The 24,836-nt window shown below is 41.7% G+C and overlaps 2 protein-coding genes across 3 annotated transcripts; one reads left to right on the top strand and one right to left on the bottom strand.

Moving 5' to 3' along the window:
* Positions 1–972: 972 nt before the first annotated feature.
* Positions 973–9,204, top strand: ercc2 (excision repair cross-complementation group 2). Its single transcript, XM_085370417.1, has 23 exons — positions 973–1,116; positions 1,366–1,465; positions 2,386–2,463; positions 2,545–2,607; positions 2,734–2,847; positions 2,940–3,056; positions 3,484–3,600; positions 3,835–3,958; positions 4,085–4,181; positions 4,380–4,513; positions 4,729–4,897; positions 5,004–5,122; positions 5,228–5,297; positions 5,470–5,539; positions 6,039–6,140; positions 6,280–6,343; positions 6,468–6,589; positions 6,916–7,008; positions 7,150–7,222; positions 7,369–7,439; positions 7,641–7,784; positions 7,918–8,061; positions 8,524–9,204. Exons 1-23 carry the CDS (start codon positions 1,112–1,114, stop codon positions 8,614–8,616), a joined length of 2,283 nt encoding a protein of 760 aa, XP_085226543.1. The 5' UTR covers positions 973–1,111; the 3' UTR covers positions 8,617–9,204.
* A 3,258-nt stretch (positions 9,205–12,462) lies between these two features.
* klc3 (kinesin light chain 3) lies at positions 12,463–19,672 on the bottom strand. 2 transcript variants are annotated; one of them, XM_085370418.1, is made up of 13 exons: positions 19,463–19,672; positions 18,796–18,861; positions 17,653–17,817; positions 16,973–17,048; positions 15,875–16,020; positions 15,704–15,786; positions 14,961–15,048; positions 14,603–14,704; positions 13,850–14,023; positions 13,579–13,729; positions 12,831–13,014; positions 12,678–12,744; positions 12,463–12,562 (listed from the first exon to the last, which is right to left on the bottom strand). In XM_085370418.1, exons 1-13 carry the CDS (start codon positions 19,670–19,672, stop codon positions 12,479–12,481), a joined length of 1,596 nt encoding a protein of 531 aa, XP_085226544.1. In that variant the 3' UTR covers positions 12,463–12,478. The 2 variants fall into 2 exon arrangements, with proteins under 2 accessions (XP_085226544.1, XP_085226545.1); XM_085370419.1 differs by having other exon boundaries at positions 12,831–13,005; positions 13,630–13,729.
* Positions 19,673–24,836: the final 5,164 nt, after the last annotated feature.

The following is a 24,836-nucleotide window of genomic DNA, read 5'->3' as shown; positions in this document are numbered from 1 at the left end:
GTAACTACAAAAAAAATACAAAAAGATTCATTTTTAATAGTTTTCAGATTAAATTTCAAACCACTAAAAACTAGTTTTCAATTCAGCGCAGGTGCAGTAAAAGTGTAAATCTGTATAATAAATGTTAATATGTGTGAAACTGAAGAACATGGAAAGCAAAAAACAACAACAAAGGACTGTAATTTTGTTGACTGGCTATTTAAAATTATTTATTAATATATTCTGAGAATTCAGATTGCTTTGTTTTGGTAGCGGATGAAAAACTCATCCCAATAGGAGTATTTTGAAAGGACTGTAGTGATTCTAGTGTGCACAAGGGCGATTTTATTGCCATGTGCTGCCCCCGTGTGGTCATTCTTTGGAATGGCAACTCTTTAAAATGACTAAAATCTCATTAATGCAGCTGACTTAGAACTACTTCCGGAAAAGCCTGTGAAAATAAAGTTATATAATAGGGTATTCCAAATAACACAAAATATAATGAAATTACCCAACACATGCATGCCTTTGCTGTAGACGCTGAAGCCCAAATAATGAACGAAAGCATGGAGAAAGCACAGCTGTGAATTACAACTATAACGTAACAAGCAAGACGACCGAAAAGTCACATTTACAGCTACACAGTAAGATGTAACAGCTGTTTGTGTCGATGTTTGGCAACACAGTATACCATTTATGTTAGCGTTTCTTTTTCAAACTATTCACCGGAAATGAAATTGTTATGACTCGCATGTGGTCAAAGTTAGCGTCGATAGCAGCAGGCTAACACTTCCAGTTGAAGTAGTCGTAGTCAAATCTAAATGTAAATACATAAATAAAATAAATAAAAGGCGATAATAACTATAAACTGATTAAATAACGGGTTTTAAATGTAACTTCGAAGCATTACAGAGGAGTATTTAGTTTTCCTTTTGGCCTACAGGGGGCGGTAATCCGTCTGATAGCGTTCAAACGATAAACGAAGAAGAATTAAATGCTGTAGCAGGCTGTGGCGTTGCTAATGCGGCGTTTTGTTTTGTGTTTTTGGCGCACATTCAAATTTTAATGACTGTTTTAAAATAACACAAGTTACGTAAAAAGAAGAGGAGCTTCCGCTAAACGTGCTGTGAAGATGAAGTGAGTGTTTTACTGAGTACAAACAGACAACATGGGCTTTCAGTGTTAGCGCGTTTCCAGCAACTGCGACATACCTGAGCCAAGTCCACATAAAATCAGAGTTTTGTGGCTCTAGTTTATCCAAATCACTGTTTTAACTTTTATTTTAGATGTCTCGCACTCATTCACACATACTTGGCTTAAAGATAGTCCAGAATGAAGCCTGTACAGCTGCTGTGCACTGTTAACATCGTTGCTGTTTCCTTGCAGGCTCAACATTGAGGGTCTGCTGGTGTATTTTCCCTATGACTACATCTACCCCGAGCAGTACTCCTACATGCTGGAGCTGAAGAGGACGCTGGATGCCAAGGTGGGTGGCGTTAGAGGTTAATCTGAAGGTGTGGTTTTCATGCACAGTGCTCCTATCTACACAAATACCCTGGGTTGGATGACACGTGTGAACGCGAGTAATGAACAGTGGAGATGAGGTGGATTGCATGGAGATGAGTGTTTTGTGACAGAATGATATCAGCAAGAGTGAAAGGCATGGTTTACAAGATGGTAGTGAGACTTGGTATGATGTTTGGTTTGAAGACGGTGGCACCGTAAAAAAGACAGGAGGCTGAACTGAGGATGTTGAGATTTTCATTGTGAGTGACCAGGCTGGTTAGATTACAGTTGAATACATCAGAGGGTTGAGATTGTTTGTAGACAAAGTTAGAGAGGCTGGGATGGTTTGGACGTGTGCAGAGGAGGGATGGTGGATATATTGGTCAGAGGGTGTTGAAGATGGAGCTGCCAGGCAGGAGAGAAGAGGAAGGACTCAGAGAAATGGATGTGGTGAAGGAGGACATGTGATATATGAAGCCTGTACAGCTGCTGTTGGGGACAGAGGAGGAAGCGATGCGATAAATTCATTTTGGTCTGAAGAAGATGGAAGACGAGTCATCTTTTTTATCCAGTTGTTATTTCAGTTATTTAGGATGATCATATTTTCTGCTCTTTGCTGTTTCCAGTTAAAGAAAAGTTCACATTTTTCTTCCAGTCATGCATGTATGTATTTTGAAATTTGAGTTACTTTTTTCCTCCTTTTCTTCCTTGGAGGTGAAGAGATGATTCCTAAAGTTACAGTGTTTAGTCCAGATTTTACCTTTTGTGTCATCGTGTCGTATTGTGTTGCTCCTTCAGGGAAGTACAGTGTGTCCACTGACACACAAACACACACACGTGTTTAAAAGTGTTTACTTTCAGCTGCTGCTTTCTGTGTTAACCGAACCTGTTCCTGTTCAGGGTCATGGAGTCTTGGAGATGCCATCGGGAACAGGGAAGACCATCTCTCTACTGTCCCTCATTGTGGCCTACCAAAGGGTGAGTTCAGCCTCTCTCATAAACGGTTCATACTAACAGCTGGTGGCAGATTAGCATGTAAATATGTTCTCTCTCTCTCAGGCTTTCCCTCTGGAGGTCACCAAGTTAATTTACTGCTCTAGAACAGTTCCAGAGATCGAGAAGGTGAGTGGACGTCAAATCAGTCGTCAGTGAAGCGTGTTTCTACTGTGTAACTTTCTTTTTGAGTTAAACAAGAAGAAGCTTTCAAAGCCCCGACGTCTCAGACTGTGTTTGATTCTTTCCGATGAGGTTGTGGAGGAGCTGAGGAAGCTGATGGAGTTTTACACTAAAGAAACAGGAGAGAGCAACAACTTCCTGGCTCTTGCTCTTTCCTCCAGGAAGAACCTCTGCATCCACCCTGAGGTATGAACACCTGCATCCCACAAAGCCAGAGGAGCGATTCAGGATTCAGCTTTCTCCTTTCAAAAGTGACCGACACGCTTGTCTTCACACAGGTGAGCTCTCTGCGCTTCGGTAAGGAAGTCGATGGGAAGTGCCACAGTCTGACAGCATCGTACGTCCGCGCACAACATCACAGCAACCCCAACGTGCCCGTCTGTCGCTTCTACGAGGTAAGAACTCACATCAGATGGTGTTTTTCAGCAGAAGCAGAAGTTATTTTTTGTTTTGTTTTTTGTAATGGCTGATGACATGACAGCATCAGGCTTCAACGTAACGGGTGGGGTTTGATCTTTATGGATTAAAAGTTTAAAAACAAGTTCAGGTTTCTATTCTTTAGTAATCTTTTCATTTCTGTGCTGGATGATTACAACGTACTGGCTCGACATGATTAGTTAGGAGCATTTAATCAGCCTGAAAATCTAAATCCAGCCACTACTCGACACCATCAGATATGCAGATTAGAAAAGTGTTTTTGCTTTCTGGCTGTCGCCTACATGAACTCAGGAACTGATAAAGTTTTATGAGTCTCAGATACAAACTGTGTAGGTTTGCAATGCCTGAAAACTGGGAAACAGGAAAACCTGGTTTGTGTTGCAGGAGTTCGATTCAGTCGGCCGACAGGTGCCTCTTCCTGCTGGCATCTACAACCTTGATGACCTCAAGGCCTTTGGCAGGAGGAAGGGCTGGTGTCCTTACTATCTGGCTCGCTATTCAGTGAGTTACTGTGAAAACGCCAAATCCGTGACCATGTAATGTGTATGAACATGAATGAGATTTTGAGTGTTTTATTACATGTAAAATGCTGTTTGCATGCTTTTATAGGAAAAACATTTTTCTCACTGGCTGCTCTAATTGGAAAATAAATGATAACACGCCAGCTTCTCATTACTGAATAATCCAGAGTTTAATGTTGTATCTTGAAGCTTGTTTCCTCTTGATTTCTCTCAGATCCTGCATGCCAACATTGTGGTGTACAGCTACCACTACCTGCTGGACCCCAAGATAGCTGATCTGGTGTCTAAAGAGCTGGCAAAGAAATCTGTAGTGGTATTTGATGAGGCTCATAATATCGGTGAGCAATTAATCTGAGTCTAATATGCACATTCGGTGCATTTAACTGAATGTATTTGTCTATTTTAGGAATTTGTTTACAGTAATTATTTAAAATAATTCATATTTTCTTTCACTCTCTCCTCAGACAACGTGTGCATCGACTCCATGAGCGTAAATATCACCAGGCGAACGCTGGACCGCTGTCAGACCAACGTGGACACTCTCCAGAACACCATACACAAGTAATGCTTGCATCATCACTTGCAACATGGAAATGCATCCATGTTTTCCTGAACGAATGAAAGATTGCACCAATAATTGGAACGTCTTTGCTCCTCTTACTGGCTGTAATTTTGCAGAACAGATTAAAGAGACAGAAAATAAGGAAATCTTACGAATGAGTATTAATCTAAGCTACTGTAATCTGCCTGTGTTTATAGGATAAAGGAGACGGATGCTGCTAAGCTGAGGGAGGAGTACAGACGCTTGGTGGAGGGGCTGAAGGAAGCCAATGTGGCGAGAGAAACCGACATCTACCTCGCAAATCCGGTGTTGCCTGATGAAATCCTTCAAGGTTTTTCCTTTAATTGTTCTCTCAGCTCAGAGTAAATTTTGAAGCGCTGGTTTAGAAGTAGAGTTTGGTAGTAAGCATTTCAAGTTGTCTCTATTAAGTCCTCCATCCGCATCAAACTCCAAACATTGGAACTGTAATCTTTCTGGACGGTTTAGATGAAGAGCCGAATCTTATTGTAGACATGAGCACAAACTATCCTCCTCTCTTTCTGTCAGAGGCGGTGCCTGGCTCTATTCGTACAGCCGAGCACTTTGTAGGTTTCATGAGACGCTTCCTGGAGTATCTGAAGTCTCGTCTGAGGGTCCAACACGTCGTACAGGAGAGTGCGCCGCAGTTCCTTAAAGACATTTTCGAAAAAGTCTGCATCGACCGCAAGCCTCTAAGGTCAGTTTCAGCTTCTTTTCTGCGAATGCGAACAGCCTCGCTTAGTCTCTTGGTTGTTTCTGTTTCCCGTCTCTTTATCACCGATCCATCCTCCTTGTATCTCCAGGTTTTGTGCAGAGCGGTTGCAGTCGTTGCTTCGAACTCTGGAGATCGCCGACATCGCAGACTTCTCAGCTGTTACTCTCATCTCGAACTTCGCCACTCTCGTCAGCACCTACAGCCAAGGTAGTAAAAAGTCCCGCCTCTGTTCAACTCCAAGTAACACGGTGGCATTAATAAACGCAGATGCTGTTGGATTATGATCTGTAGTATCTCTCTGTGTCTAAAAAGGCTTCACCATCATCATCGAGCCCTTTGAAGACAGAACTCCGACCATCGCCAACCCCGTGCTGCATTTCAGGTGAGCTGCACAATGAATTCTGAACAAGTTCATGTGCTGCCGTCTGCAGAGGAGATTACCTGTGACTGTCATTTAGTTTCATTCTTTTACACAAAGCGTTTTAACACAAAAGGAGATGCCAGGTTGATATCTATGTATCACAGGTCAGTGTGTTTGTCTGTTCCCCTCTCAGCTGCATGGACCCGTCTATAGCCATCAAACCAGTTTTCCAAAGATTCCAGTCAGTCGTCATCACCTCAGGGGTGCGTACTTCCTGCTCATTTCAGTCCAGTGACATTTAATTTACATTTTTTATTCATTAAAGGTACAAAAACAATCTGGTGACGTCCGCACAGTGAGTGAAGTAATCAAGTTTCCTTTTTATTCTTTGAAACAAAATTAGGTGAAGTTCTCGCTTCATTTTTTTCCCTGCAGACCTCCGATAATAACATCATAATACTGTAAAACTTCCATTCAACATGTTATGTCTTGAAATATAATCCTGCTGTTTATTCAACGACACGTGTGACTGCTGAGTTTTTCTTACATGTGCAGGAGTCTGAATTCCTTCTTACAGTGTCTTGTTCTTAGTTTTAAACGTCTAAGTGAAGCCGTTAGAAGCACCTCGTTTGTTCCTGAGTCAACAGACATCAGGTCATCGCCTCTTTGAAGCCTTTGAAATGAAAGATCTGATTCGAAGGATCTAAATGAAAGCCTGATCTAATTTCACCATCTTACCCCTGATGTTTCTCCTCTCTTCAGACACTTTCCCCCCTGGACATCTATCCCCGCATCCTTGACTTTCGCCCGGTTACCATGGCGTCCTTCACCATGACACTGGCGCGCACCTGCCTCTGCCCTCTGGTCTGTAACAACACTTAATATGAAAAAAACCCAACTGTGGTCCTGGGTGGAGTCACAAAAGCAGCACCAACTTGGAGACATGAACAAAAAGAGGAGAGAAACATAAACATTTCCATCACTTTGTTTCTGTCTTCCACAGATTGTTGGCAGAGGAAACGACCAGGTGGCCCTGAGCTCCAAGTTTGAGACCAGAGAAGATTTCGGTTAGTAAAAATAACTTGTGCTATTTGAGCGTGACCTCTCAAATCAAAGGCCGTACAACTACAAATGACAACGCTGTGTTTTCATCAACATGTAACGAGATAATTTTCATGTTTGCTTCTCCAGCTGTGATTCGGAATTATGGTAACCTGCTTCTGGAGATGTCTGCGATCGTTCCCGATGGGATTGTGGCGTTTTTCACCAGCTACGTCTACATGGAGAACATCGTGGCGTCCTGGTATGAACAGGTCAGTGTGTGTAATCCACAAGCATCTGAGTAACTGAAACAACCGCCGTTTTTCTTTTGTGAAGCTGTAGAAATCTGACATATCTTTCTGTAATCTGTGAAGTGGTTTTATTTTAAACATGTAAAAAAATAGAACAATGAAGGAAAAAAACACAAACAAAATAAAACATAAAGAGAAAAATAATCACAGTAGATAACTTTACATGTTCAAAAATGAGCAGGAAGAAGCATTCTCTTATTTAATCCCAGTCCGTTTAGTAACTAATATATTAACAGTAAATTAATTTTGTGTGTTTTTGTTGTTTCTGGGGTCACGTTCGCTTGCAGGGTATCCTGGAGAATATCCAGAGAAACAAGCTGATCTTCATCGAGACTCAGGATGCTGCAGAGACGAGCATGGCCCTGGAGAAATACCAAGAGGTCAGACCCATTATTGTAGTAGTATTTAACTAACAAAGAGACCAAAATCATAAATTGAGCCATGAACAAACAAACAGATGTTCAGGTCTTTTGTGTTGGTACCAGACTTTGACCTTTGACCTTTCTGTCTCTGCTGTTTAGGCGTGTGAGAACGGCCGAGGAGCAATCCTCCTGTCTGTGGCCAGAGGAAAAGTGTCTGAAGGGATCGATTTCGGTAAGTCATCGAGTTGCTCTGTGCGGCTCCAGCAGGACAAATTAAAGCAAACAGCAGAAGAAGAGTCCTGCGTGGCTGGAGACGATAAGGTGAAGCAAACGTGCGCTTTGTCGCTGACTCGGAGTCTCGTTGTGTTTTCTGTTCAGTGCACCATTATGGCCGTGCTGTCATCATGTTTGGAGTGCCGTATGTTTATACGCAGAGCCGCATCCTAAAGGTCAGAGTCACCTCTGTGTGGGGTCAAAGCTCAGAAAGTTAAATCTATTCATATTTTGTGTGATGTTTGCTATTTAAGGATTTATATTATCAAACGAGTAACAAAACCACACATTTTAGTTTGTGTTCTTTCCCTTTTCTCAGTCTGGATAGTTTTGTTGTGATTCCCTAAGGGTTTTTCTCTCTCTGTAACTCGACTCAGGCTCGGCTGGAGTACCTTCGGGATCAGTTTCAGATCAGGGAGAACGACTTTCTGACGTTTGACGCCATGCGCCACGCGGCTCAGTGCGTAGGCAGAGCCATCCGAGGCAAAACTGACTATGGACTCATGATTTTTGCTGACAAGGTGTGTCTGAATATTTGTCTGATCCTGCCGCAGTACTCCAGGCTTCTACACTCTGCTTCACAGCAGCAGTCCTTCGAGTTTGACGCTGGAGTAGCTGAGCGAAGCCTGTACTAACCTCCTCTGTGCTCTGCAGCGTTACGCACGAGCAGACAAACGTGGGAAGCTACCCCGCTGGATTCAGGAGCACATCAACGACGGCAGTCTGAACCTCACTGTGGACGAGGCCGTGCAGCTTTCCAAGCACTTCCTGCGGCAGATGGCTCAGCCTTTCAGACAGGTACAACCGGCCAAGCATCACAAGCACCACTGCAACGAGTAAACAAACACAGGACAACTCACTGGCTTTAAAAGGAGCAAAGCAGTGGGTTTAGTGATCTTCTCCCCGTGATTGGCTCAAACATCTGTCCTCTTGTCTAAGAGTCTGCTTCATTTCTGAAGCTAAATGAAACTTAATGTTATAATTTAATACCTTAAATGGGGAAAAGTTTTATAATCTAGCAAATTAATCTTAAAGTGTCTGACGAGTTGTTGGTGTGATTGTTTACTGGCACAACTCTGGCACCAGAACAATCAACCCACTGCCATCGAGATCATGAGCCACCTGACTTTGTTGATCAGATGAATAAATGCTGCTGTAAAGCAGTTTGAATTGCACGGAGCTGCACAGCTCTTATGAGCGCTGACGTTTCCGGACAACAGCTGACCAGGCAGCCATGCTTGCTTCTCTCTTTCTCTCCAGGAGGACCAGTTGGGTTTGTCTCTGCTGACTCTCGAGCAGCTGGAGTCGGAGGAAATGCTGCAGAAAATCACTCAGATTGCTCATCAGACCTGAAGGTGACACGAACCGTATGACATTGTCACCACAGCAGCACCATAAACCGAGTCATCAGCTGTCACCAGACTAGGGTTAAATATGGGTCGGCTCTAAAAGGGCAGGTCCACCTTAACTTTAGGAAGGAAAAACTCAGAATTATGTTTTAAGTGTCTGTTTTTCCCCAAGTGGTAAAAATACTGTAAAAGTATTTAAAGTATTTTCAGCTCTGCTGGTGACAGTAATGACTTCTGACAGGAGAGCCGCTCCCACACCAACGATGTGAGCCTCAGTCAAAGCCGCTCATGGGTCAGTCAGTATTTAAGGTTGCACTCGGTCTGCAGAGTAGACCATCTGCAGACCTTTGAACCACTTAAGTACATATTTCAGTACTCTGTTCAGCTTTTCACTGAAGTACGGAGCAGTAAACTGCTGCCATGAAACTTATTTTCCCCTTTATTAATCAAAGGAAGAAGCCTTTGCTTCTGCAGACGCACATGCTACAGAAAATCCAGCAACACACTGCAAAAACTCAAAATCTTACCAAGTATATTTGTCTTATTTCTAGTCAAAATTATCTCATTACACTTAAAATAAGACACAATCAGCTACAGGGCAACATTTCAGTAAGCTAAAGGAACTTGTTTCAAGACAGTGAATCTTGAAACTAGAGAAAAACTAGAGATTTTTCACTTGTTCCACTGGCAGATTTTTTCACTTATTTTAAGCTAAAATATCTTGTATTAAGTGAAAAAAATCTGCCAGTGGAACAAGTGAAAAATCTCTAGTTTTTCTCTAGTTTCAAGATTCACTGTCTTGAAACAAGTTCCTTTAGCTTACTGAAATGTTGCCCTGTAGCTGATTGTGTCTTATTTTAAGTGTAATGAGATAATTTTGACTAGAAATAAGACAAATATACACTGACTAAGTTCTAAATGTGCGTGTTTCAGTCTTCAGCATTACCGTGATGCAGAAGTTTCAATTCATTTAGTTTTTTTTTAAATTTCTTTTGATTGGTGAAATGTGTCAGTAGGTCAGCGTGTTGCATCAGAGATGTGACACTAACACTGGTGTCTGTGCAGCGTCTGTCATACAGACAAGAATACTGTCAGGTTCCTTTTCTACTGCAGCTGTACATAAATGCTGTTTTATACTGTTTTCCAACCAGGAAGCTGGAATATAAATGTTTGTATTTAACAGCTGACTTGTGTTTTTCTTCTGTGGGAAGTGTTTGAATCGAAAGTGTTCATCCATCACTCGCTGATCTTAATATTTAGACAAAAAAGGGCTTTAATTTATGAAACCCTGAAAAAACACACATATACAAGGGTTATCGGTGTCTTAGTTTAATTTATTACAGCTCAAATTTGCAAATATAAAACAAATATTCATCTTTTCCACATTCTTACATGTGCTTCACTCAGCTTGTAACAGACTGTCGTTTAACAGCAGCTAACACGGTGCGACTTCAGCCCTTTAAACAGACTGCAGTGGCTGTCTTCTACCACTGTAAATGCAAAACAAGATTCCTACGAGGAGTCTCATGGAATGAAAATCTTCATGGATCAGGTGGTAATGCTGCTTTCAGGGACTCAGTCTATTATCAGAATTCTCAGGTGTTAGGGTTTGTGTAAAACTTGTTATTCAACGCTCTTTGTAACAAATCTTCAGTTCAACTAGTTTAAAAAAATATCTCTAATAAATATCAGAAAGTAGAATGACATTCCACATTATTTGAATCTTTTTGTAGTAGTAGATTTCAGGCATTTCAGTGAAAAGCATAGATGTAACATTAGAAGAATACATCAATATCTAAACGTAGGCTACCTCAGTAGTTGATAATGCTACTTCTACCAGCGTAGAGTGAAAGCCTCGAATGCACCATCATATTTATGTATCACTCGGCTGCTGAGCGATCCACCCGTCCTCTCTCATTGCTTGTTGGTTGTCTCATGATTTGATTACTTTCCTGGTTAGACATCAGTGATGTTTGCCAGAAACATTTTCAACTTGGCTACAAAGCTGTACCGCCGCTGCTATTTTTACTACTTGTTCTTGTGCTTTGCCTTGGAAACATTGTATAAATCTACACGGCGGCTTTCAGTAAAGACTTTCATCTCGACCTCAAAACCAGTTTAATATTATCAGGCCAAAGCTGACATTTGGGCACACAGCAAAAAACCTAAGGAGACTTTTACACATCTGAAATTCAAAATGCAACAAACGGATAATCAATAAATACTGAACATAGGCTACGTTCACACTGCAGGTCTTAATGCTCAATTCCGATTTTTTGATCAAATCTGATTTTTTTTGTCTGCTTGTTCACACTACAAATAAAATGTAACAGCAAACGCGCTCTAGTGTGAACGCTCAAAGCGACCCGCATGCACAAAAGAAGACGTCACACACAACGCGCTCTGTTTAGACCCAGAGCAAACAATATTGTTTGACTGATGGCCCTTAATATAAAGACTTCGGACTTGACGTTTCCCAATTTTTGCTTTAAGTTATTTTGTTATTTACATAATAATGTAGATGTATCGGATTCAGTACCACATACGAAAGTGACCCAGATCGGATTTGAAAATATCGGATTTGTGCCGTTCACACTGTCACACCATGATCGGATATGGGTCGCAGAGGGTCAAAAAAATCGGATTTGATGCGCGTTCGCCTGCAGTGTGAACGTAGCCTTAGAGAATGATTTACATCCATAAGCAGTTAGAAGATATTACCTATGTACATATGTGCAAAAGTACTGACTGTAAAAAGTACTAAGTTAAAAAGTCAAATATTTGCTTTTGTAAAGACAATTTGTTTTCACAAGGTGCAAACCAACAGCTGGAATCCTGAAACTGCTCCTACTTGTTTTTTGTTTTTGTTTTTTTAAAGTTGTTCCTTATTTTCATCATGTCCGAGCAGGACTTCTGGTCCAATAACGCAGCAGTCTAACAATATAAATTATACATGACCAGCACATTTTAAAGGCAAAATACACGTACCTTTTTTTTTTTTTTTTTTTTACTTTAAACAGTGTAAACTTTGATAGCTTATCATCTTCCTCGAACGTAAAATTACACTTTACATTTTAAAAATTGTGTAAAGAACTTTACATCCCTGCACTGCTTCTCAAATTACAAACAACTCCATTTAAAAAATATGATCTTTAGTATCAAAGCATCAAGTGAAGTGTCTTAAAATTTCCCATAGTTCAAATGTTAACCTACAGATTGCCGCTTTCCTTAGTGTAACGTGGTCACGTTTGTGTAAAAACACAGTCTGCAGGGGAAATGCATTTAAACTAGATTAAAGTGATTTTAGCACAACTTAAAATTAACCTGCTAAGACGCGAACTCTTTCATGGCATGCATTTTTAATTTCTGTTTGCTATTTGAGCTGATTGGGGAAAAATTTTGTATTGTGGTCTAGACAACCCAAAATGTGATGTCCACATATGTGGACGCCAGGTCCTACGAGTTCAAGATCAAAAGTTAACTGGAAATCATAGAACTGAACCTAAAACCAGGAATGACGGGATTTAAAACTTCAAGTGATCCGGAAGAAAATGTCATAGTGCAATTCCGATAACGTCAAGTTAAAATTCATCACATGACCCAGCCCTCTATTTATGCTTTGTTGTTTTGTTTTTTTTTAAAAAAGAAAAAACTGAAATTGTGCGTTTTTAGAATGAAACAAACTAATTTTAAAAGTCAGATTTTTGGAAGCATCTTAGTCGAGTCAATTATCTTTTTTTCCTTGAAGACTAAAAATGATGAATCCACTCAGGCCTGATGTTCCCACACTGATTAAACACACTGCTCTGTACCGATCGTCATCTTTGAAAGGTGTTGCGTTTTTAGGGGATATTCTTATTTTTGCGTTAGCTGTTCCCACCGAGTGAGCCTCTTCTCATCAGACTCTGAGTGCTGGAGCTCAGGCCTCGAGTATCCGTCAGCTGGCTCGACTGATCAACAAAAAAAAACACAAAATGTATCTTAAGAGGTGACGTTTATCTTAAATGTGCATGAGATGCTTGCAGATTTCTGGTTTTCAGACTGTGTGGTTAACAGTCTGCTCACCTCGCTGCCATCCTGACTTTCTCTGACGCCAACGTTCAAAACATTCAGAGAGTTTGCCCTCTTCATCCTGAAAACGGGGCAGAACAAACTGTTCATCAGGTGGCTTTTCAGCATTCAGCTGGAGCTAAAACACCTTGTTTACAGAGCATTTACCCAGCATTCCTTGGGGTTGTTTCCTCCATTCCGACTCCTTTCAGCTTTCGGACCAGTTTCTCGCTGCTTCGCCTGATCGACTCTCTGAGTTTGGTGAAGGAGCCACTGCGCTTAAGTCCGTCCTGTGTGGACCCGCCGTCCTCCACCACGCCGGACCAGCTGGGACGCCCGTCACCTGGACAACAGACATAAAACAAGCAATTGTTTACATTGAAATTTGAAGTTTCTTTCTTTTTTTGGACACAGTTGGACATTAATACGATAAGAACAATATAAAACTGTACAGTATACAAAAAAAATCTAAATAAAACTGTTTTTGCAGAAAGACTGAGACAGACCTACATTTAAAAAATATGAAAACTGCTGAAATAAAACTACAAAAATGACAGATTTCCACAGAGTCTGACTGAGACTTATATGATGAAATAGTATATGAGGCAAAGAAGCTATTATGTGTCATGTATCTGCTGTCAGAGAAGCCCCTAAGGACAAACTCCGGGGCTTATAGGGTAAATATAGGGTATATTTGAATGCGAATCATGCAAACATTAAAAAAGGTACATTAGCCAAATTCAACATGAATACACAAAGACAACACAGAAAGCTAAAACTGAGCAGAATGAATCACAGCTCATGTTAAAATGATAAAAATGAATGTGTTATGCCAGCGTTAGGTAGTTTTCTCAGTACTCAGTGGTGGAACTGATCCCTTGTGGTTATCTCACGCTCTTAAAATGTCATCGTGTCACGAGAACAATTACATAAACATGAGCAGTTACATGAAGTAATCTGTTTGTACCTTCAACAGACCCAAACTCCTTTTCATGCGCTCTAGTCAGGATCTCTTTGTAAAGAGCTTCAGCTTGTCTGTATTTCCCCTGCTTAAGATAACATGATGCCTGAGGGAGAGGGAGAGGGGGGGGGGGGGGGGGGGGGGGTTTTAAATGATGATTGAAAAAAATAATAATATCGTAAATAACAACAGCCTCAGTAATCCAGACAACGAGGTTTCCTCTCACCAGGTTGTTCTTGGTTTTAGCCACGTTGGCGTCGTCTGGTCCCAGCTTGCTCTGGTAGATGTGCAGAGCGCGCTCGTAGTACTGCTCCACTTCCTGGTACTTCCCCTGGTTCTGACACAGCAGAGCCAGGTTGTTCAGCTGTTTGGCCACATCTGGATGATCTGTACCAAGAACCTGAGGAGGCGACAAAAAAAAAGGTGCACGGTGAGGGACGATCAACCAGTTACTCTTTCCATAACACTTCCAGTATGTGATACAGGGGATGCCTGCTCACTCAGCTCTGTGACATCGAAAGATAGAGGACATATTTAGATGTTTAAGTAAATTAGCAAGGGCAGCACGGTGGCACAGTGGTTAGCACTGTTGCCTCCGGAGTTCAATCCCACCATCAGACTGGGGTCTTTGCGTGTTCTCCCTGTGCGTGGGTTCTCTCCAGGTACTCCGGCTTCCTCCCACAGTCCAAAGACATGCAGATAATTTAAAGTTTCCAATTAACCTGAGTGTGAATGGTTGTCTATGTGTTAGCCCTGCAACAGACTGGTGACCTGTCCAGGGTGTACCCTGCCTCTTACCCTAAGACCCCCTCATGACCCTGAAAAGGATAAGCAGCAGAGAATGGATGGATGGAAGTAAATTAGCAAAACATTTAGTCTGTTATAAGTCGGGCATCCATAATCTAGGTCAGATTAAGGTTAAAGTGAGTTATTAGTAGGAATTTGGGATATCTGTTGTAATACAAAGGTGTTTTCTTACCTTCTCTCTGATCTCTAGAGCTCTTTTACAAAGCGGCTCTGCTTCCTTGTATTTTCCTCTTTTCCCATAAAGCACTGCCAGGTTGTTGAGCGTCGCTGCCACCTGCATACACACATGCACGCACACACACAAATACACACCAGCTCACTCACTAAAGTCTAAACCACATGAAATGACTACAAAGGGAGCCAATATTTGCAGGTCAGGCATGTCGGAAGCAACGAACAACAAATGAGGATCAAAATTCTTGTAACCCACAAGGTTTTATGTTTCATGTTTACGCTGATGAAAGAGAACGCTGAAACCAGTTTTAGCCGCCTCATTATAAGTTTTCTTCCAGTGCAGCCGAGTAACTTACAGCCGGATGGTCCATCCCAAGAGTTTTCTCCCTGATGGCCAAAGCATCGTTCAGCAGGTTGGCGGCCTCTTTGTATTTGTTCTGATCTCTGCAGGGAAACAACACAAACCACACTGTTCACCCAGTGAGAAGCGTTTGGCTTGTTAAGGACACTTCCTCCCTAAGAGTTTCAGATAATCTATCATCTATTACAAGAAACTTTTATTAAACCTCAAATTTGCCAGGTATCACAAGCCAGAGTCAAAGCCACAACCAGTCAGAGCAATATAATGCTGATGACAGAGAAGCTGATCCGCTTAATTACTGCACACCAACTGCTTACACGGGACGCTCGGCTCAAACCGGGCAGGAAAAGCATTTATACGCCTACCTCAACTGATACAAGCACAACAAACCATTTTTTTTCCCATCTAAAACTGAATAATAAATCACTTTATCTGCAGCATCATTACGTCTTTAACATTTGAAGACATTTAACATTTAAAGTGCATCATTCTGCCGGCAGAGCTGAAGGAAACGACGTGCACCAGCTAGACAAACGGCACTGATGGGTTAGACGAGACGAAAGCCGCGAGGACATTTCTGAACTGAAGGTGAGTCACATGACGTACTCGACCGGAACAAATAAAGCATGAACTCTGAGTCGTCTGGAAGACCTCGAATGGTTAACCCAGCTTTGATAGTGCCACCGCGGTAGCTGTAAATACCAATACAGACGCTTTTGCAATGCTAACTGACATCACCTGTACACCAGCGCCAGTATATTGAGCATGGTGGCTACGTCTGGGTGGGTGTGGCCAGAGGACTTTTCCAGGTCTTCCAAAGCCTGCGGAGACACGATGAGGTCATTTTAAATGGTTGTCAGGCGATTTGTTTTGGTTAGCAACAGTTAGGACAGTGGAAGCCCCTCCCACCTGTTTGCACAGCGGTACCGCGACCTCATATCGTCCCTGGGATGCGTACTGGATGACCAGGTTATGGAGCGTTCGAAGGCGGGCGGGGATCTCGTAGCCGCCCTGCTGGGCTGCAGCTGCTGCACTGCTGTGGTGAGGCTGGGACACTAAACGACAAACAAACAAATAAAAGCAAGACCATGCTGACTTTAGAAGGGCCCAGTTCCATTTTGGATCATTTTAACAGGTCTAACAGAGAGGACCAAAAACAAGGCAGGGTGGAACCTAATATTTAATTTGACCTGTTTTCTATACTGTATGTCTCACAAATAAAGTATGATGAAAACTATTTTTTAGACGAATGGATGGATGGTGTTAAGCCCAAATAAAGATGTATTACATGAAAACTGGCTGCATAATTGCACTGCTATTTAGGCAATTAAGTAAAATTGATCATAATTGAAAAGTTTAAGCGTAACAATAAATGCAGGCGAAATTTTTTAATTTTCCCATTTCATCTTTTCTCCCTGGTCACTCACACTCAACCTGCAGTCGTCTAACCTCTAAAAACACTAAAGTTTATATCTTTAAGTTTTTGTCAGGCTTTAACGCTGTCAAAAAACAAAAGTCAAAGGAGGTAGCGATGCGTACTCATGTTTCACCATTTTCTAAAAGGAAGCCGCTGTCCTAAAAGATAACTTCAGACTGGCGTCGTATTTCACACTACAGAGATTCACAGATCGCTTTCATGCTTCCACCTTCATGCGCTCTAAATTCATGTGTAAGCTGATAAAATGCGTTTGTTGTGTGTCAGCAGTTACTCAGATATCAGGATTAGAAGCAACAGTTACACCTTGAGCTTATCTATGCCCAGTGAAGATGTAAACCAGTATCTGCCTCCAGTTTCAACGCTGACACTTCTCAAAGCACTCAAACTAAATCACGATGAGAGTGGCGCTCAATGTATTGACTAATTTAAATTAAAAACAGTTTGCATTTACTCAACACCTCCTCTGTATCCAAAAAAAATCTATCAAAAAAAGGGTTTTGTCATTTTGGAGACAGGGAGGTGTTCAAAACGATAATAAAAACACATTTCAAAGCCTAGAAGAGCCTCACTCGAAGACTGCTCCTCATCCTCAGCAGGAAAGAGGTCATCCAGAGACTCTTTGTTGGAGGAAGTGTCTTTGTCATCCTGAAATAAGAAACACACACAGCACGACTTAGAAGACAGCAGTACTAACGGTAAGCTTAAAAGTTGACTATATGGTTCATCCGTTTCAGTAGCTGCTTTTTGTCAGCGAGCTCTGATAAACCCGCAACTGCACACTGTCCTACACGCTAATTGGCAATGACAGGAAGGCAGCTGAGTGAAGCTAAAGCAGAGAGAGTGAAAACTGGTGGTGCATTCATCAGATGCAAACCAGCTGGAATCCAAATGAATGCTAATGTTGCTCTATGACATTAGAGCTTAAACAGTTTGCCAACACATCAGCAAAAACTTGCTAAACTTGCTGAGATGGGACATGACGTCCTTCTGCCCAGTATATAATTACAACAGCTTTAGTAAAGTCCTCCAAACCTCCAGCTGCAGACAAACTTTCAGCATATTAATTTGATGAATATACACACAAACACCATGGTTAAGATTCCTGTGCTGACACAGCGAAGCGCTGACTCTCCCTGTTACTCATCTTGAAGGGCAGGTTGTTTGTTGTTACTCAAACTCTCAGCTGGCTGGTAAATACCAACAGACTCTTCTGCAGACATATGTGGGTTAGCATGTTTTCTGTCCTCACCAGAGGCGGCTCATCCTGGTCATACTTGCGTATGGAGGACATGAACTGCAGGTGTCTGTTCTGCTCCTCGAGGGTGACCACCTCCTGCTCCGTGTCCTGAAGCCGCTGCTGAGCGCCAGCCAGCTCATCCCTCAACCACTGGTTCTCCTGACAGAGACGACGAACCTGAGAGGGAGGATGCAGAAATGAGAGCGAGGATGATACATAACAAAGAGAAGAGGAAGGAAACAGGCAAGAGAATGAAGGAGCCATGCAACAAAAACGGAGACACTGCCATATCTAAATGCTTAAAGTTACAGTGTGTAACGTTTTCACCAGTAGATATCAGGAGAATGCAGATTGCAGCCAATTGAATCCTGTTTTCTTAGCGCTTCGAGTGCTAATCTAAGCTACGGTGGCCGATGTAGGACAAACATGTTTTAGTCAGCCAAGAGAGATCAAAAACATTACATTCAGCCACATCCCGCCAGCATATTTCTACCAGTTTTCATTACAAAAAAAAAAAGCTTTTGTACACCTTCTATTTTAACATATTTGAAAAATATCAACAATAATCAATACATAAGAAACAAAAAACTAATATGTGCCATTTAAATATTTTGCAGTTATGTTTTCATCCAAGTCACTTCAAAAGCTCTTGCCGCTGTTCATCTGTAGCGAGTTTTCTACAGATAGCAAAGTGACCCCATACTGCAGTTTTTCCCCCTCTGTGGCAGATTGTCAGTCCACTGTTTACCTCAGCTGTCAATGCCGGGTGTGAAGCATGCTTTTCTAACTACTGTGGTGGAGGGAGTAAAAGGAGTCTGACAAGACAAATCTGCTGACTAAATTAGGACTAGATTAGCATGTTTATGCGCATGTGTTACAGCCCTGAGTGAGATGAGCAGGGAGAGGAAGACAATTTATTAAGACATCGTTTCCTCCTTTGCATTTTGTTTCTTTGGTGAAGAGGACGTCTTCTTCTTCGGCGAGACATATGATGCTTCAAATCTTGAATCTAAAGACGGATATATGAATTTGCCTCCATGACAGGTGAATGCTAAGTTAGATGTTTGCTTTAACAAACATTTAAAAAGGGAGACCAAATGAAGCAGCCTATGATGAGTGTCAACACAAGTATACAGGTCTTTTCGACAAACTCACCTGAGCTCGTAGCTTTTGTTTCTCTGCCTCCAGAGAACCGAGGTGAGCTGACAACGCCATCATCACCTGAAGACAATGTAAAAAAATGTAAACCCAACAGAAACAGAAACAACAGAAAGAAGACTGCGTGCACCATGAAGGGAGATCAGTGACTTAACGACTATGCTTCAGTAAATGAGCTCAAAACTTGTCAACAGCCCGGCTTCAGACAAAACAAATCAAAGGAAAAACAGTCATCAGTGTCTCGGGACACCAACAGGAACAACAACAACAAAATAAATAAATAAAAAATAATAATAAAAAATGACAGACATCAGATATTTTTATGTGTCAGTTCATTTAAGTTTGTCATCAACCATTCATGACAGAAATGCAAGTCTCAAAATTAATTTTTCTTTTTCAAAATAACTGCGCCTGGCAAGCTAAACACGTTTGTTTGTTCAAATAAAAACACAGTCAGTTAAAATAATTAAAACTAAACGTAAACTCAAAACTATTTCATAAAAAAAAATCACTTTGTTTAATATGTAAAGTACAAGAAGTTCAATTTTAAATTATCTGGGAATGTTATTTTCTTCCATTTCAGCCTTAAAAAAAAGCTTGAAGACAAAGACGTGTGACACAAGATTTCATTGCGACTGCTTGCTTCTTTATTTCCTGGTGGTACCTTTGCCTCACTCAGCCCCAGCTCTATCCTCTCCAGCGACTGGTGGATGATGCTGGTCTTCTCCTGCTCAACGCTGCTGCTCTCTGGCACCGCCCGGCTCTCCAGCGCCTCCTGCAGGCTCTCCAGCAGGCTGCGGTTCTCCCCTCTCAGCGCCTCCAGCCCTGCGATCACCTGCTGCGTGCTACACAGAATCTCCTCCCCCGACAACATGGCTGCTGCTCCGAGGTTCCTTTTCTCACTGCGACCGACCTGAGAACAGCACATCGTTACAGCATTATCTGCAGTGGGAGTTTATTATGCATTTATTTAGCAGTAACGGCAGAGTGAGAGCTGTAGGGGGATCAGTGCTACATGCAGCTGAAATATTTATGAGTAAAAGTGATAACAGAAGCTGACAGCAGCAGTAACTGAAGCCGCTGAAGTACTAGAAGTAGAAGCAGCAGTGCAATAGTAAACACAGATGGATTTTCTAAAATATGAAAGGTGGCTTAAAGCATAATTTAAAAGTGCTGTTGGTGAAGTGTATACGTGACACAGCTGGTGGATAAATAGACTACATGGAAGGTCTGTGAAAAATGCAAGCAAAAGTAAACTCTGATAATGTTTGTTTAATCTGAATCCAGCCCCATGAAGGGAGTGACTCTCTGATGAGTCAGCCTCGTGCCTGCTGAAGGGTCCCTCAGTGCGAGGGCTGTGGCAGAACTACAGCAACAAGCTTTGGGACCAACGGAAACAGGAACAACCACTCAGAATCTGACTTATAGTGCAATAGATGATTCATTAAGACCATGTCTGCTGCTTTTTCAGGAAACTTCAAGGGTCACATCACCCTGTAGGTCTCATTCATACCTACATGTTGACATGTGTTTCATCTTCTAGCTGAGATTCCTGAGTCAAAATCGTTTCTGCTATAGTCATTTTATAGAAAACAGTCTCAAAATATTAGACTCTATTTAGTCAAAGAATTAAAACCACAATAACGCTGAGTGAGGGACCACTAGACATAAATACAGCAGGTACAGACGAGATCTGCAAAGAGTGGTGCGCTCAGCCGAACGCATCATTCAATCAGAACTCCCTGACCTGCTGTCCATCTACACCAAGCGGTGCAAGACCAAAGCTAGGAAGATTATGATGGACCTCTCCCATCCCAACAATGGACTCTTCTCACTGTTGAGGTCTGGGAAGCACTTCTGCTCCCTTAAAGCCAAAACAGAGAGAATGATTTTTAAGCCCCCTGCTGTACTCACTGTACACTTATGACTGTGTAGCCACATCCGACACCACCTCCATTGTCAAGTTTGCTGACGACACTGCTGCTGTGGGCCTGATCTCCGACAACATCGAGACGGCCTACCTGGAGGAGATTAGGAACCTGGAGACCTGGTGCCAGGAGAATAACCTCCTCCTAAACGTCAGCAAGACTAAGGAGCTGATCGTGGACTTCACTACAAAGCAGGCGAGGAATTACAAACCCCTCATCATCAGTGGCACACCAGTGGAGAGAGTGGACAGTTTCCGATACCTGGGTGTCCACATCGCTCAGGACCTGTCATGGTCCTGTCACATCAACACCCTGGTTAAGAAAGCCCGTCAGCGTCTCTTCTTCCTCAGAAGACTTAGAGACTTCCATCTGCCACTGAAGGTGCTCAAGAACTTCTACTCCTGCACCATCGAGAGCGTCCTGACGTCAAACATCTGCACCTGGTTTGGGAACAGCACCAAGCAGGACAGACGAGATCTGCAAAGGGTGGTGCGCTCAGCCGAACGCATCATTCAATCAGAGCTCCCTGACCTGCTGTCCATCTACACCAAGCGGTGCAAGTCCAAAGCTAGGAAGATTATGATGGACCTCTCCCATCCCAACAATGGACTCTTCTCACTGTTGAGGTCTGGGAAGCGCTTCCGCTCCCTTAAGACCAAAACAGAGAGAATGAGGAGGAGCTTCTTCCCCCAGGCTATTCGGGCCCTGAACCAGGTGTAGGACTGGACTCTCCCAAACACGTCACCACACGCACCACCACACATTTCCTATAATCCTATAATTCCTATAATTTATAATCCTTATCTTTATAATCTCTTCTGCTATTTGCACATTCTTTACTGTAAATTCCTAAGTTAATTTGTAAATTTTTGTAGTAAATTGTAAATATTGTAAAACTTTTCTTCTGTCATTTAATGGTCGGGCATTGTACAGCTACAAGCATTTCACCCCCATGTCATACTGTGTATGGTTGTGTGTGTGTGACAAATAAAATTTGAATTTGAATTTGAATTTGAGGAGGAGCTTCTTCCCCCAGGCTATTCGGGCCCTGAACCAGGTGTAGGACTGGACTCTCCCACACACATCACATCACCACACGCACTCTGGTTTTTCTTCATGCACACTTCCTATAATTTATAATCTCTTTCTGCTATTTGCACATTTTTTACTGTAAATTTCTAAGTTAAATCTGTAAATTTTGTATAACCTGTAAATTGTAAATACTGTAAAACCACTGTCATTTAATGGTCGGGCATTGCATTGCACAGCTCCAAGCATTTCACCTCATGTCATACTGTGTATGGTTGTGTGTGTGACAAATAAAATTTGAATTTGATTACAAAGGTAAATAGAGTAGGTCTTTGTGTCCACACAAAGACCTACTCGTTCTCAGTGAAAGGTCAGTAAGACTGAATAAAAGCAGATCCTGTGTTAACTCGGTCCACTTTAAGGCTTGCTGGTTTTAAACAGTATTAAATGTGATTAATTCTCAAAGCAAAGTGTGTGAGGAGAGTTACCTTTCACAGGTAACTCCAACCTAAAACTACACAGAAGCAGATTTCTTATTGGTTTCACTGAATGCACTTTTTTCAATGTAAAGTGGATTAAAAATGTAAAGAACACTGTAATTCAGCACTGTCAGGGAGTACTTGGCTACTCCGCTACAGGAATGTTGTGGAGAAAACCCAGAAACACAATTCACAGCTGTCAGCAACTTCACCACAAAGAAAAACTCATAGCTTTCAGTTTCCTCTTTTCTGATCTCTTCTGGGCACACACAGAAGCGAAGTGAGCCTCTGGAGCTAAATACGAGGGTTCACAAGCAAACAAACAACATGAAGGTCACTTTAGTCACTATTAAACACCTCTTTTTGCATGTCATGCCATCAACTGCATTAATACAGGATCACACTTTTAAGACTTTTAAGATTAAGAAAAACAAATGTATAATAGAAACAAGTTGACAAGACAGAAAATCCACTTCTACATGGACAAACAAGAGCTGCTTCTTCTTTTGGCGGCTCCTTTCATTGGGCACCAGTGTGTATTATGTGCCACCCTATCCCTCCACAGTGGCAGCCACTGGGGTTGTAGTTCCTCTGACAGTTCCTCTGGGGGGGCTCTGACATGTTTGTGCCCAGGGCCCCAGTATCTCATAATCCGCCCATGTGTTTATAACTAGATGTCTGGCCATCTGTCCAAGCAGCCATGATGGATTTAAGTGTCTTTTCCAACCTTTATAAGGACGCTGGTGATAATACAATGCTGCTGGACACAAACAGCGCTGCGTCACATTTCAACAGCACATTTCAGCTGTGTGTTTGTCAACAGTTTTAAAAGTGTCCACTGAGTCTAAACACCACCGGCTGCTGCAGCTACAAGACAGAAACATCTTCCTGCACAACAACACAATAAAAAAACAAAAACAAAAGATGTCTCTCTCACACAGACTGCTGCGCCTCATTTCAGATCCACAACAACCGACAGTTATTTATAGCCTACCTGCTAAGTCCAAACTCCCGCGGCGCGCTTTCGTGTTGATCCACAGTTTGAATGAAATAATGGTTTTTATGTGTAAACTGGAGCCCGTCAGTCACTGCGGAACATCTCCGCTCACAGTAATTTTCAGTTTATTTATTTTTAAAGAGGCGGGACGGAGAAAAGTGAACGCTGTTAATCGTTCACCTGCCGCCTCCTCCTGTCATTACGCAGCCAATAGCATCAAGCTAGCTTTAGCAGAACTGAACTTCCGCTTATCGACTTCAAAATAAATGTTGTACACGGGACCCTGTACTTCTTGATTTCACTTGTACTTCTATGATTGTTGTTTAATCCATATATATTCTTAATCAATGGATCTATTTTCAGTTTAAGAATGTTAAACTGCAATTATTAGTGATAAAATAATTAATGACTGCATACCTCAACAATGTGTTGGACAAAGGATGATGAACATGGAGATGCCAGGCAGAAGGAAAAGAGAAGGTATTGAGGAGGGACATGCAGAGTGTGTCATGTTGATGTGACAGAAGAGGATGCTAGTGATAGGGTGAGAACGAGACAGATGATCCGCTACAGTGAGTCATAAATGGAGCAATCGAAAGAAGAAAAGTAACTGGAAACACTGAGAAAAGTGAATTCCTGTCAGATGAGCTTGATTTCTGCATTCTGTCACTAGATGAATGGATGGATTAATATTTTTCCTCACAACTATTTTTAACACAGCTTGCATTTTATTTCTCCCTCAGGTAAAGTTATTAATCAGTTAGACTAAATTGGCACAAGGTGCTCGCCAATTCTGAAGAATATAATTTGTCTTTCTGTTCCTTGGTATCATGTTCCATAAAACACATTTATGATGGGCATTTCTCAGCACAAGCAAAGACACATAACATGCTGTGTTTGACCCAAGGGTTCCACAGTACGATGGACAAATGAAGCTGTATTATGGCTCCACATTACTGTAGAAATTGCACATCAAGAAATTGTATTCCCTGATCCCTGATTCTAAAAACCCCAATATTAATCGTTTTAGGAAGAGAAATCCATAATGAAAGAAAGGCTTTAATTTTGAAGGTAAACTCGCATGATTTCCGGTATTTGTCTGTTTGTTGTGTCCGCTCTGCTGAACGACTTGCAGAAGCTTACCTGATCCCAAATTTCCCATCATACACCGCGACTGTGACGTCCTGTCCCAGGACAAAGCCACCTATCTGCAGAAGAGACGAACTGCCTATCTATCTATCTATCTATCTATCTATCTTTTTTCAGCTAATATGAATTAGTCAAATATAACTCTAATATTAATATTAATGGTAAAATATTGACAATAATGTGTATTTTAAAATTTGGTGTCTTTATCTTTTGTCTTTAACTTTTAAACGATTAAAAATTAAAGGTAAAGGTAAAGTGAGGATGAATGCACATCTGAGGCTAAGTTTAGCATCATAGTGTTATTTTTGAAGTAAAATCAGTCATATGTTCACATAACATTTCGTTATATTTACGTCATCTGTTTGTTCTCTGCTCTTAACTTTCTCTTCTTATACCTTACAAGTGACAACTGTGGGTGTAAACTTATTTATTTATTTAAATAAACAAACAAACTTG

This window comes from Diplotaxodon limnothrissa, linkage group LG14, assembly GCF_057381915.1.
Source record: "Diplotaxodon limnothrissa isolate DT_005_m linkage group LG14, D_limnothrissa_male_GT1.1, whole genome shotgun sequence".
NCBI lineage: Eukaryota > Metazoa > Chordata > Actinopteri > Cichliformes > Cichlidae > Diplotaxodon > Diplotaxodon limnothrissa.
Note: the sequence above shows the minus strand (reverse complement) of the source record. Positions and strands in the feature narration are given on the sequence as shown.